The sequence below is a fragment of the Fukomys damarensis genome, unplaced genomic scaffold (assembly GCF_012274545.1).
Source record: "Fukomys damarensis isolate Sample0158 unplaced genomic scaffold, DMR_v1.0_HiC HiC_scaffold_16, whole genome shotgun sequence".
Taxonomy (NCBI): Eukaryota; Metazoa; Chordata; class Mammalia; order Rodentia; family Bathyergidae; genus Fukomys; species Fukomys damarensis.
The window spans coordinates 62,151,653-62,163,290 of record NW_022900928.1 but is presented as its reverse complement, the minus strand read 5'-3'; the positions used below and the strand labels follow the sequence as shown (position 1 = coordinate 62,163,290).

The following is an 11,638-nucleotide window of genomic DNA, read 5'->3' as shown; positions in this document are numbered from 1 at the left end:
TTTTTTTTTTTTTTTTTTTTTTTTTTTTTGGTACTGGGGATAGAACTCGGGTCCTTGTGCTTGCAAGGCAGGTGGTGGAACCGCTGAGAAATTCCTGGTTCTTAACACTCAATAAAGGTTTTGTTGAATAAATGACAAAGGCAGAACTGGGAGATGGAGTGACAGTATGCTGATAAGAACTATTTAAGCATGCATGTAAGCAAGCCTGTGCCTAGGAATTTTCTGAAGGGGGTTTCTAGGTTCCCAGGGAGTACAGGCTTACTCTTACTATATACCTTGTTCTGTTTATACATTTTCATCCTGAACAGGTTATTTCTGGATCCTCTGTTGTCCATAGGGTGTGTTTTTGGACTCAATGAAAAGAGGTAAAGGAGGTGGGTGGGAAGCTTTTAAACATACCATTCCTCCCCCTTCCGTCTCCCCTCAGAAATATTTTCAGCTGCCCTAAGTGCAATGACAGCATGGTGACTAAAACGAGCAGTTTCAGTTTTCACAAGCCACTCCACAGAACCCAGAGAGAACACAGGGTGACAGTATAGAGTCCCAGCATGGTGAGGTAGCTTCGGAAGAGCAGTTGGTCAAAGCGGTACAGGAGTGCCAGCCACGCAACCTCTTGCTTGTCCATCTGGTCCTGAGTGTGGAGGTAGTTGTTGATGGATTGAAGCTGAAACCAGACTTCCTTTAGGGTCCCCGGCTGGGCCTGGTGCTCTTGATAAATTGGGGACTCTGAATGATAGAGCAAAACACCAGATAAATCACAGGCTAAGAAAGCCAGCCTCAACTTTCCTTGAAGCTGATGGCCTCACCTTTCAAGGGAGGTTGAGGGCAACACTGGGCAGTGGGTTGGGGTTGGGGTCAGGGACTCTTACCTTCCTTGCTTAGATAGGCATGGCTATGCTGAAGGAAGGCCTGGAACACATGGCAGAGATGTGTTGCCTAAGCAGTGTATGTCTAGGTGAGATTCACCTAGGAGATTTTCTGAGCTAGGGACTAGCCCCAGTTAACTGAATTGGAGTTTTAGGGGCAGGGATGATTCATATGCTTTTTCAAATTAAGGAATTGGAACTCTAATATATATAACTCCTCTCCAGAGAGAGGAGAGAGAGAGCACTTGCATGTCAGAGGCCCAGTCATATTAGGTAATTAGTTGAAACTGGAAAATTAAACAAGCTAGGAGTAACTAAGGACCTGACCTTAAAGCTATAATGACCTCCAGCAGGGACCAGGGATTTAGCCTCACAAGCGCAATGTCCTGAGTTTGATCCCCAGTACCAAAAACAAAACAAACAATAAAATGACCTCCAGCCAGAAGTGACCCTTCGTCCCTAGAGAGGTAAAATAAAATGCAGCACAGGGACTAAGGAGCAGATTTTCAGGTTCTTCACACAACTCACCACAAGGTCTGGTGCTTTGCCAGTGGGCACTGGTGCCCAGAGTAATAAAGCAAGGCAGTATAGGGAGCTCAAGGTTTCTCACAAACCTGTTACCCCAGCACACTGGGCCCTGGGGTCCACTCTAGATTCATCAGCATCAGCATCCCTTTGAAGACACAAGAGGGGCTGTTCCCACCCACTGCACTGTCCGTTGTGGAGAAATTTGACCAAGAGAACTGACTTGGATAAGCTGAGAACCAAGAAGGCCATGCAGACTGTGAAGAAGACACCTAAGGGAAGACACCAGAGTGAAAAGATGGAGTTAGCCAGAGACTCGGGCCTCCCCCTCCTCTAATCTGAAAGGCAACACAAATCTCTGACAGGACCAGTGTAAGATGGGTGTCAGGTGGTCTTGAGGCTGCTTACCAATCAAAGAGGTATTCCCTGCACTCCTTGGCACCTCGTTAGCCATGTTGACCCTGAAGACAGTGTAGCCCACCAGAACACTGGTCTTGAATATAATCCTGGCCCGGCAGTTGGGTGGCAGATAGAAGCTCCCCAGGTCCATTAGCATTAGGAAGATGCTGGGAATCAGCAGGCTCACGACATAGGCCAGAGGGCGTCTGCGAATCACCACCTGACCAGGGAAAAGGACTCTGATGAATCTACACTGATGGACTAGGGTTTGGCCATAGCCAGGAATACTCCCTTAAGTCTCAATACTTTTGCTGTCTGTGTAGTTTATCTTGGAAATATGTTTGAGGTTATTTTATAGTTTAGAAAAAAGGAAAACTGTCCTTTAAACTTTCCTAAGAACTAATGTTAATGTTATTAATAGTTACAATAAGAAGCAGTTATTTATTTATTGCTTGTGTGCCAGACATTAGATTAAGTGTTTTACATGTTTATCCTATTCAGTCCTCACAACTTCAAGGGCTGATTTTGTTATTATCTCCACTCTACAAACAAGGAAACTGAGTCTCAAACAGGTTGAGTTACTTGTCCAAATGTGCACAATTGATGCAAACTATCTTAAAATCAAAAATCTTCCTTCTCTTAAACCACTTACTATGTAAAATTTTTGTGGATTATTTTCCAGTTAGCTTTCTTGTTTCTTGGAATATGAGCTCCTTGGCATTAGGTGATCTATCAGAGATCTGTGCAGGAACAAATAGCACAGTAAAATGAGTAAATTTCAGGTGGGCTCAATAAAGAGACTCTTTGCAAGATGTGGACATGGTATGAAGAAACCACAAGAACAGCAGGGCTGAATTTGGTGATGCATGCCTGTAATTCCTGCACTCTGGGAGGCTAAGGTAGGAAAATTTGCAAGTTTGAGTCCTGCCTGGGCAAATTAACAAGAGCCTTTCTCAAAACACACAAGTAATCAAATGAACAAAAAGAACTGGGGATGTAGCTTAGTGTGAAGGTCCTGTGTTCAATCCCCAGTCCCTCCACCTGCTAAAAGATTAGTACACCAGAACTTTTTTGCAGACTGAGTGAGCAGATATTACCCTTAGGCCTGAAGGAGCCAAGGGCTAGGAGTAGAGACCAGGCCTGAGTGAGAAGTCTATGCAGACAGTCAAGAGCTATGGCTTTCTCCTAGGGACAAAACCAGTTTGGCAGTGACCAACCCCCAACTCCTTCCAATTTCTTGTCACTGCTCCTGACCCTTTCTCCCGTGACCAAGGACCCCATCTCTGCAGATCCCAGCTCAGTCTAGGAGCACAGAGGAGATGTGGGTTCCCCTAGAGCAAACTGAAGCTCTCCTGCTTAGTCTGTACTATGGGTCCGTACAGAGCTCTGAGCAACTTTTGCAGCATGGAATTTGACTCTCATAAAATCACTATTATTATTGCCATGTTTTATAGCTATATTTATGTCACTATGGGATAGTGATAGGAAAATGTCTTTAAGAAACATCTACTCTTCTCATCCTTCCTAAAAAGAAACGAAGAAATATGTAGCTGAGCTGCTTCTCCCACTAGAATGTGAACATTTGTTTCATCCCATCACCAGGGTGGTGATGATCCCCCAAGTGGCAAAATGAGACTTTTTTATAGTAGGTATTCAACAAATGTTTGTCAAATAAATGAACATCTTAAGCTTTTTGCTACTGGATTTAGATGAATAGGCTTAGAATCACAGTTCTTGGATTTTCCTAATTATAGAATGCTTTCTACATGTGGGGTGAGTGCTGGGTGCATTTACTCAAACGATGTGATTTATGGAAATATCACTGCCAACTTGTTGGTAAGTAACATCCTCCACTTTACAGCCCAGACCCCTTAAGTAAGATGAGCCAGTGGCAGAGCTGATATGTTCCACACTGAGTCTTTGTGTTCTTTTCCACTGCAGCACATTTGAGCAGGTTTCTGAGTCTGAGTAGGGAAAGGGTCCTTCTCTGTCATCTCAAGTCTCTGGCTCCAAAGCCAAGGCAGAAATGACACACAGAACCCAGCAGTGGGGCAAAGGGTGGTGGGAGAACAGCTTGGCCAGGAGAGCCCAGACGCCATCTTGCTGATCAGAGTGAGAGCTCCCACAATCACCAGGTCCAGGAGCCCATCTCAGCTCAGTGGAGCTTGGCAGGCCAGCGCCGTTTGGCAGATTGTAGTCTGGCTGTTGTCTTTCACATTAAGCATAATTGGCTGCAAACGGCTACACCAGAGCAATACTCACTGCTTTGCAGTAATTTGGTTAAAACACATTTCTACCAAAGTGCATTCAACAAGAAAAACAATAACAAAATTAATTGTCATCAGCCTGCACCTCTGTAGCTCCTGTCATCATGCTTTGATTGAAATGGCTGTGGGTAGTGTGGGCAGGAGAAAGAGGTCAACTCTCAGAGTCCATTGCAACCCAGCCTAGGCTATCAGTGTTCTGGCCTCATGAGGCCGGGTGGCAACCAGGTCTGCTGTCTCTGGAGTGTAGAATCTCCCCTCAGCAGAGATGGCATGGAGAAGAAAAGTCTCAGATAAGGAAAAGTTCAAATAGGCATGATGATCTGGCTGGAAACAACTCAAACTTAAAATCAACAGAGCAGAGTTCTGCAGTGACCCCATTCTAAGAACTTACAGAGCAAGTCTAATGATCCTGTATGAGGTAATCTCTCTGTGCCTCGATTCTTACTCTTTTCTTTCTTTCTTTTCTTTTTTTTTTTTTTTTTTTTTTTGTACTGGGGATCAAACTCTGGACCTATTTTTGAGACAGGGTCTTGCTATGTAGCCAAGGCTGGCCTTGAACTCATGATCCTCTTGCCTTAGCTTCCCAAGTGCTGTGACTACAGGAGTGTGCCCTCACATCCAGCTTTCCTTTTCTTAGTCTATTTTTCCTTGCCAAACATCTCGGGTACAACTGAGATCTGTTGTGCTCTTAAATAAAGTTCCTATGTGAATAGCATAAGTGAAGATGACTAATCTCCATGCAGAGGCTGAGGCAGACAGTAAATATAAATCGAAGCTGCAACCGAAGATAGGTAGTGTGGCTCCTCCAAGTCTGCAATTCCTGAGAAGTGCAAGTGTCAGGGAAGAGGTTTGGGAAGAGAGAGAACTAAGAGGTTAGGAGGCAGCTGGCTTCATGGGTGAGACCTGTACAGGACCTAAACTTGGACCGGCCTTGCACTTGGCTTATTGCTGTACTGCTAAAGTTTAGAAAGTCTTAATTTTTTAACAAGAAGCTCCACATTTTTATTTTTTAGTGAGCCCTACAAGTTTTGTCAGGTTCTGTCAGGAACCTAGTATTCACTGGATGGTAATAATAGCTGAATGCTAGAGGGGAAAGCATAAGTACAAACATGGACAATTCACCTCTATTGTGACATAAACTGAAGAACTTCCCTACTGATTATGGTGATGCCCACCTGTAATCCCAGCATGTGAGAGGCTGAGGAAGGAGGATCGCAGTGAATTTGAGGCCAGCCTGGGCTACATAGTGAATTCAAGACCAGCCTGAATTACATAATGAGTCCCTGTCTTGAACAAAACAAAATAAAATAGAACTTTTCTGTCTCTGAATTGTAAAATTGAAAAAAACCCTCCAAAACTACCTCATCCATTCTTCTCCTACCTTTAGGATGAGAAATGTTCCCCTTCCTAAAATAGACCAAACAGTCCCTACTAGTTTGATTTTCTTCCCAGAACAAGGGACTAACCTTTTTTCTTAGGTTCATTTAGGGGCAATGTTCCCTTCAGCTGAGACTAATTTTCTCTATAAGCTTAGTGCAGCTTTAAGAAACTCATATGGTTTTCAGAAACTTTTTTCTTCATCACATCATTTGATAACAATAATTGAGCATGAACAGGCTGTCCGGCACTATCCTAAATACCAGAATTAGATTATTAATGGGACAGGACTTTGCCCTGGCCTCTGTCATACAGGTTCACAAACCTGACCTGGTGGTTGGATATTCATTAGTCTGAGGCTGGAGAGAAATTTTGCACCAGAATGGGACATAACTAGAGTGTACACATGATTTGTATGACTTGGGTGATGAGACTTGGGACTTTCTGCATTGATATTCAGGTGATTATTTTGGATTTAAAGTTGATGCTAGAATAGACTAGGACTTTTGGGAATGCTGATATGGATGAATTTATTTTGCATATGAGGCAGATGTAAGTTTTAAGGGCCACAGCATGGTAGACTCTACTATGATAGTGTTCCCAAGATGCCATGTCCTTCCCAGAACCTTAGAATATAACCTTATTGGGAAATGGGATCATTGAAGATATAATTGTTAAGATGAGGTCATAGTAGGGTAGAATGGGCCCTTCATCCAGTCTGACTGGAGTCCTTAGAAAAGAATAATTAAGCAAAGAGAATGCAATGCAAAGATGGGACCAGATGGAGTGATGGGGCCGTAAGCCAAGGAATGCCAGAGACTGCCAGTGTGGAGTATATTCTCCCTTGGAATGCTTAGATTGGGCTTCTTGATTCCAGATTTCTAACCTTCAGAACTGTCAGAGAATAAATTTCCATTGTTTTAAGCCACCCAGTTGGTGCTTTGTCATGGCAGTCTTGTGAAACTACTAAAGGAGACTTGTCCAGTAACACATAGTGGGTGGCTGCCACAGAATGGATCAGAATACAGCATGTTGCATTTAATTGTGTGTCATCACAATATAGGATTAGACATATGGTTTCTGGAGTCAGACTGCCTGGATTCAAGACCAGGCTCCACTAGTCACCCTATAATCTCCAGTAAGTTGCTGAACTTCTTGGTACTTTATTCCACCCACTAGTAAAACTGCAGATACTTGGAGAACCCATCTCATAGGTGTAGACATCTACAAACTCTTAGACTGATGCATAGCATACAGTGTTCAGTCTTGCAATTATTGTTATCATGTCTCCCTGGGCAATTTTTGAGGTCCACAATAAATATTAGGAGCCATTTTTATTCATCTCTATGTTTTAAGTGTTTATCATTGAAACAGGTGCACAAAAAGATGTTCATTGCATTGTACTGGAATCTGTTAATAATGCTACCTTTAGTGCCAATGGAATAGCAGTGTGGAGTTACCCCATAGGGGGATTGAGGCCAGTCTTTTCAAAGGCTGCCTCTCGTAAATCACACCTGAAGCCATAACCTTGGTTTTTGCTGGGAAGTAGTATCACCAGCTCAGTGAGACACTGATCTCTGCAAAACGGCCCCTACCTACAGCCCATCATTTCTAATGGTCTAAAGGAGCTGGTGCCTTTAAATTCCACAGAAAAAGAAGAAAAAGCACTTTAGTTTCAGTCTGTGTTCTCCATTAGACACCCTTCAGGTGTTAGCAGTATTATGCCACAATTTCATTATCCATTAAAGCCAGGTAATAATAAGTACACAAAGGTATTTGGAGCCTATTGATGTTAATGAAAGAGATCAATCTAATTCAGAATGTGTGTATGGAGAGCTCCTTGGAGATGGAATAGGCCCCAAGGTTAGCCAATAATTGCCTCCTTGATGGTAGACCCCACCAGTACTCAATTTTGCATGACCGTCTTTATGACATAGTTGAAATTTTGACGCCCAGGCTCACACTTCATACAGAAGCCCATTTTCCTCCTTGCCCAAGCCCCTCCCAACATTCCCAGTTCAGAAAGAATGGGAGAGTTACCACCATTTAAATAAGATCTTTGCACTGAGGTGAGAGTTTCTTGGATCTTGACCACATGTTGGGCTGGGTTAGCAGAAACTCCATGAAGGAGTCCCAAGGCCCTAATCTCAATCTCTCTCTGCCTCTCTCTGTCTTTCTCTGTTTCTCTTTGACCCCTGCTTTGTTGGTACCCAGAAGAGTCTTATATTTATAAACTGCATTCAATAGAAATCTCAACAAAATTAAATATAAAAAGGAACCTTGCCGTGGAAAAAAGAGGGTAAGGAAAAGCACCTTTTCATTTATCCAGGAGTGCTTTGTGGGTACTCCCCTTCTTGCTTGAATGAATGAACACTTTGTTCAACATGGGGTATCTGTGGTTGGGCTGGCTTAGTTCCCACAGCTGTCTACTCTTTTCCATCCAATAAAAGTTTCTAAATTTTATCCCTATTTCCTCCCACTTCTACCCTCACTTAAAAAAAAAAAAATCACTGCCATACAGATCAAATACTTAGCCTGCTGTTTCTGGGAACTGGTATTTTCAATAATGTATTGGAAGAAACCTGCCCTCCTATGGCTGCTGGATCAGGTCTGGCACCACACAGACATCCTTGTGGGGAGAAGTGCCTTGTTCTGGGCCCCCTGTGGAATGTAGCCTGACTCCAAAGCATCAGTGGTGCCCTCTGATAAACAATACGTGTCCCAGAGCCATCAGCTATGATTGCACCTTAGCTGGAACTCACAGGGCATACACTGTTTGATTTAGTATAAACAGAAGCAGTGTACAACAGGCCTGAGATGATGGATTTAGACGAGATCATCATCTCCCCCACCTGCTCCACCTGTCTCCAACCTTTTGCTGGGCAGCCTGGACTGGGACACAGTGGGTGATTAGTCTAGGAGAGAGATGGCCCTTTGCCGTCAGATCCTGGAAGGCCGATGCTGGCATGGATGTGGGCTCTAGGTTTCACATCACTGGTCAAGGGCTGTTGAAAGATACCAGCATGTTTCAGATGCTAAATTCAGAGTTGGATATCTGCTACTGAGAAAGAATGATGAACCCAGGCAGGGTGCACATGGAGGCTGAGAGACTGAGATGGAGAATTGTAATAGTAACAGAATCTACTTTAAGTTTTTCCTGAGTGCAGAATCATTCCTAAGTCTGTCTGATGTGATCCGTACCTGTATTCAGGATCCTTTCACTACTCTTCTGGAGGACTAGGGTAGAAACCAGCCCTGCTAATAACCTCTGGGTAAGGGCACACAGAAGTCTCCAAGAGCAAGGAATCAAATGGGTGCCTCCACACAAACAATGTAAAGGAGGGGAACAGGGCAGTGAAGGGAACCAAGGAACTGGAGCATGGATCCTTGATCTGGAAAAGATTCCCTTCTGTTAAGCAATTTATCAGCTATGTTCATCATATTCCAAAGGAAGGGAGTACATAGAAAACCTCCTGCTGCTGTTGAGAAGAAAAATTAATATTTAAGGCAAAGGGTAACACATAACTGCAAATGGCTGCTCTAGGGAGAGCACCTGAGAGTATGTGTGCACACACAGAGATGCACGCACACACAGAGAGACACACACACTTGTGCTCCTGTTTACCTGCCCCATCTCTTGCCTCTATTCATCTCCTCCGTGCAGTGTAGGTAATGGGGTGTGCAGCATTCTCAGGAGTACTTGGTGGGTGACTATATTCCACCTTGCACGTGCTACTCCCTCACATTTCCCTTTAATGCTCTCCATTATTCGGGCTGCATTAATAATGTTCGCAGGCTGATATCTTTAAAATTAATGAGGTGTTTACTCTTAGCTAAGAAACTCATTGAAATTTTTTAAAAAGCTTCCCCCCCCTTTCTTTTACTAAAAAAAAAAAGTGGACAAGCAGGCCACAGCACAAGCTTTGCTAAAAGCCAAACAAAATTTTACACAAGAATTCAAACCTGTCCCACTCCTAGGAAGGTGGGAATTTCTAGACAGTGGTATAGTCAAGTTCCAACCCCAGGTGTGCCCAAGCGACCCCAATTTAACAAGAGCTTTGCTAGAAAACTGCATGCAACTTCATTTAACCAAAGGAGGGATACGTATGCCCTCAATGATGGTGTATTTCACCACTGCCCTTAGCACATCCATTGTAACCATAATGCCTTGGTCTACTCCAGTGGTGGTGAACCTATGACAAGCTTGCTGCAGGAGGCATGCAAAGCCCTCTCTGCCAGTACACAACCAAGTCACCCAGCATTGCCCCAGCAGGTAAGCATCAGATAACAGTGCATGTAAGGGCCACCCACATGCTCAGAAAGGAGCAGTGGCACTAGGTGCCAGTAACAGAAAACCTGGGTGCTGCGTGTGTTGCTCTCAAACTGACAAAGTGTGAGCTAAGGTTTGACAAACTATCAGCATGCACAGAACAGCAAAGATCACATTAATTGTGCAAAAGCATGCCAGATGCAAATGTTTACCTTTCAATAAAAAGGTGTTTGTATCATTGAAAGCTCTGTTGTGTTTTTATTTTTAAGACAAAAGACATTAATGTATTTTTTCTAAACTAAAACCTCAATATTCAGGTTTAACTGCAGTGTTGGCACTTTGTAATAAATAAATGGGTTTGGGTTGCAATTTTGGCACTCAGTCTCTAAAAGGTTCACCATCTTTGGTCTAGTCTAAATGTGCCTTCTTATTCCAGAGGTGTGTTTCTAGGAGAATTCATCTTATATGCAACCTGACTTGCCTGAAGTCTCTATTTTCCAATTGGACCCATTATGTGACATGAAGGGCCTCCCTATCCCACTCCACCACCACTAACCAGCTTGGCATAGAAAAGCAGAGTGCACTGCTGAATACAAATACCAAGAGTCTGCCTGTCCATGAGCCTTCTGCTGACCACATGTCAGGACCATTTGCCGGGAAAAACAGAGAGGAGAAAACAGCTGCCTCTGATGTGAAAATCAGCAGGCTTCACTGTCAGATGTCCACCGACAATTCCCTGAGCCCCAAACAGACAAATTTTTCTGGGAACAATGCACCTGAGGCCATTCCCAGGAGTACACGGCAGGAGTGTGGGTTTTGGTACATCCTTATTGGCAGTTGTTCTCTCTAAGCCAGAAGCCAGCAATGGTTTCTGTGGGTCCTGCAGGTAACTATTAAGCTAATCCCTTCAGATAATCAAGTGCGTAATATTGTATGTATCTGCATCTGAAATTAATTTGTAATTATGTAGTTAAAAACAGGACAATAATACTGATCAGATAGACTTCACAATTTGTTTGTGATAGTGAATTTGTTTGTTTTTCTCAGTAGAATTAGAAATGGTTATGTTACCATGTTCTGAAAGGATTGACGATTCCTGCTGTAGGGAGTTGCTCAGGGCTCTGGTGTCTGAAAGCCAGTCTCTTTACTTTTCCCTGTGGACTATCTACAACAGGATCCCAAGATCTTTAATTGAACCTCTGATCTCTGTAGCTTTCCAGAATCATGTGAACCAACTGTTCCTGTGTGATAATGTGATATGCACTGGAGCAGAGACTCCTCAACCCAACAGAAGAAAATAACTGCAGAGAAATGGGCAAGAGGGCAGGAAGAAGGACCTACATTAAACTGAATCTGTGCAAAATCTCCAGCACTGCTCTGCAGGACATTGTATGTTGAGGACACAGAAAGCAGCTCCCATTCACCATCATTCAAAAATGCTTTTTTGTCATGCTTAACGTCTTCTCTGTTCCTCAGAAAGCCCAGGTCTATATCTTCCACTGGAAAAAACAGACAAAGTTAACTTCCTGGGAGAGAAAGAGATGCCAACATCAACCCACTTTTGCACCTCCCAGTTCAAATCCTTCTTCCTTTTTCTCTTGCCCCTCTATGCAAATGAGATCTTATTGATCTCATTTGAGTTAAGCAGTAGAGGTATAGAATAAAATCTTCAGAGTCATTAAAATGAAGAAAACTATGAATTTAGGGTTTGGAATCCATTCTCCATAGAGTAGTGGCATTTGTCTGTGACTCTATGCTATTTTCAATGACAGTAGCACCCTAATATTGTAATCACAAATTAAGAGCAGCAGTGGGCTATCACATTATACCTGGTCTGAATTTTAGCAAGAGCCAAATAACTGCAAGAAGAGATCTCTATTTTTAAAAGTAAACATGAAATTATAATATAATTGAATTATAATATAATTATAATA

The 11,638-nt window shown here is 43.1% G+C and overlaps 1 protein-coding gene across 4 annotated transcripts in view; it reads right to left on the bottom strand.

The window, feature by feature from the left end:
* Positions 1-22: 22 nt before the first annotated feature.
* Htr3b (5-hydroxytryptamine receptor 3B) overlaps positions 23-11,638 on the bottom strand; it is a 62,541-nt gene continuing 50,925 nt past the window's right edge. For all 4 annotated transcript variants that reach the window (XM_019208217.1, XM_019208215.1, XM_010629446.1 and 1 more), the window contains 4 exons: positions 11,046-11,203; positions 1,800-2,010; positions 1,481-1,663; positions 23-726 (listed from right to left, as the gene is read on the bottom strand). In XM_019208217.1, the coding sequence (XP_019063762.1) occupies positions 491-726; positions 1,481-1,663; positions 1,800-2,010; positions 11,046-11,203 (788 nt within the window). In that variant the 3' untranslated portion in view covers positions 23-490. The remainder of the gene's footprint in view (positions 727-1,480; positions 1,664-1,799; positions 2,011-11,045; positions 11,204-11,638) is intronic.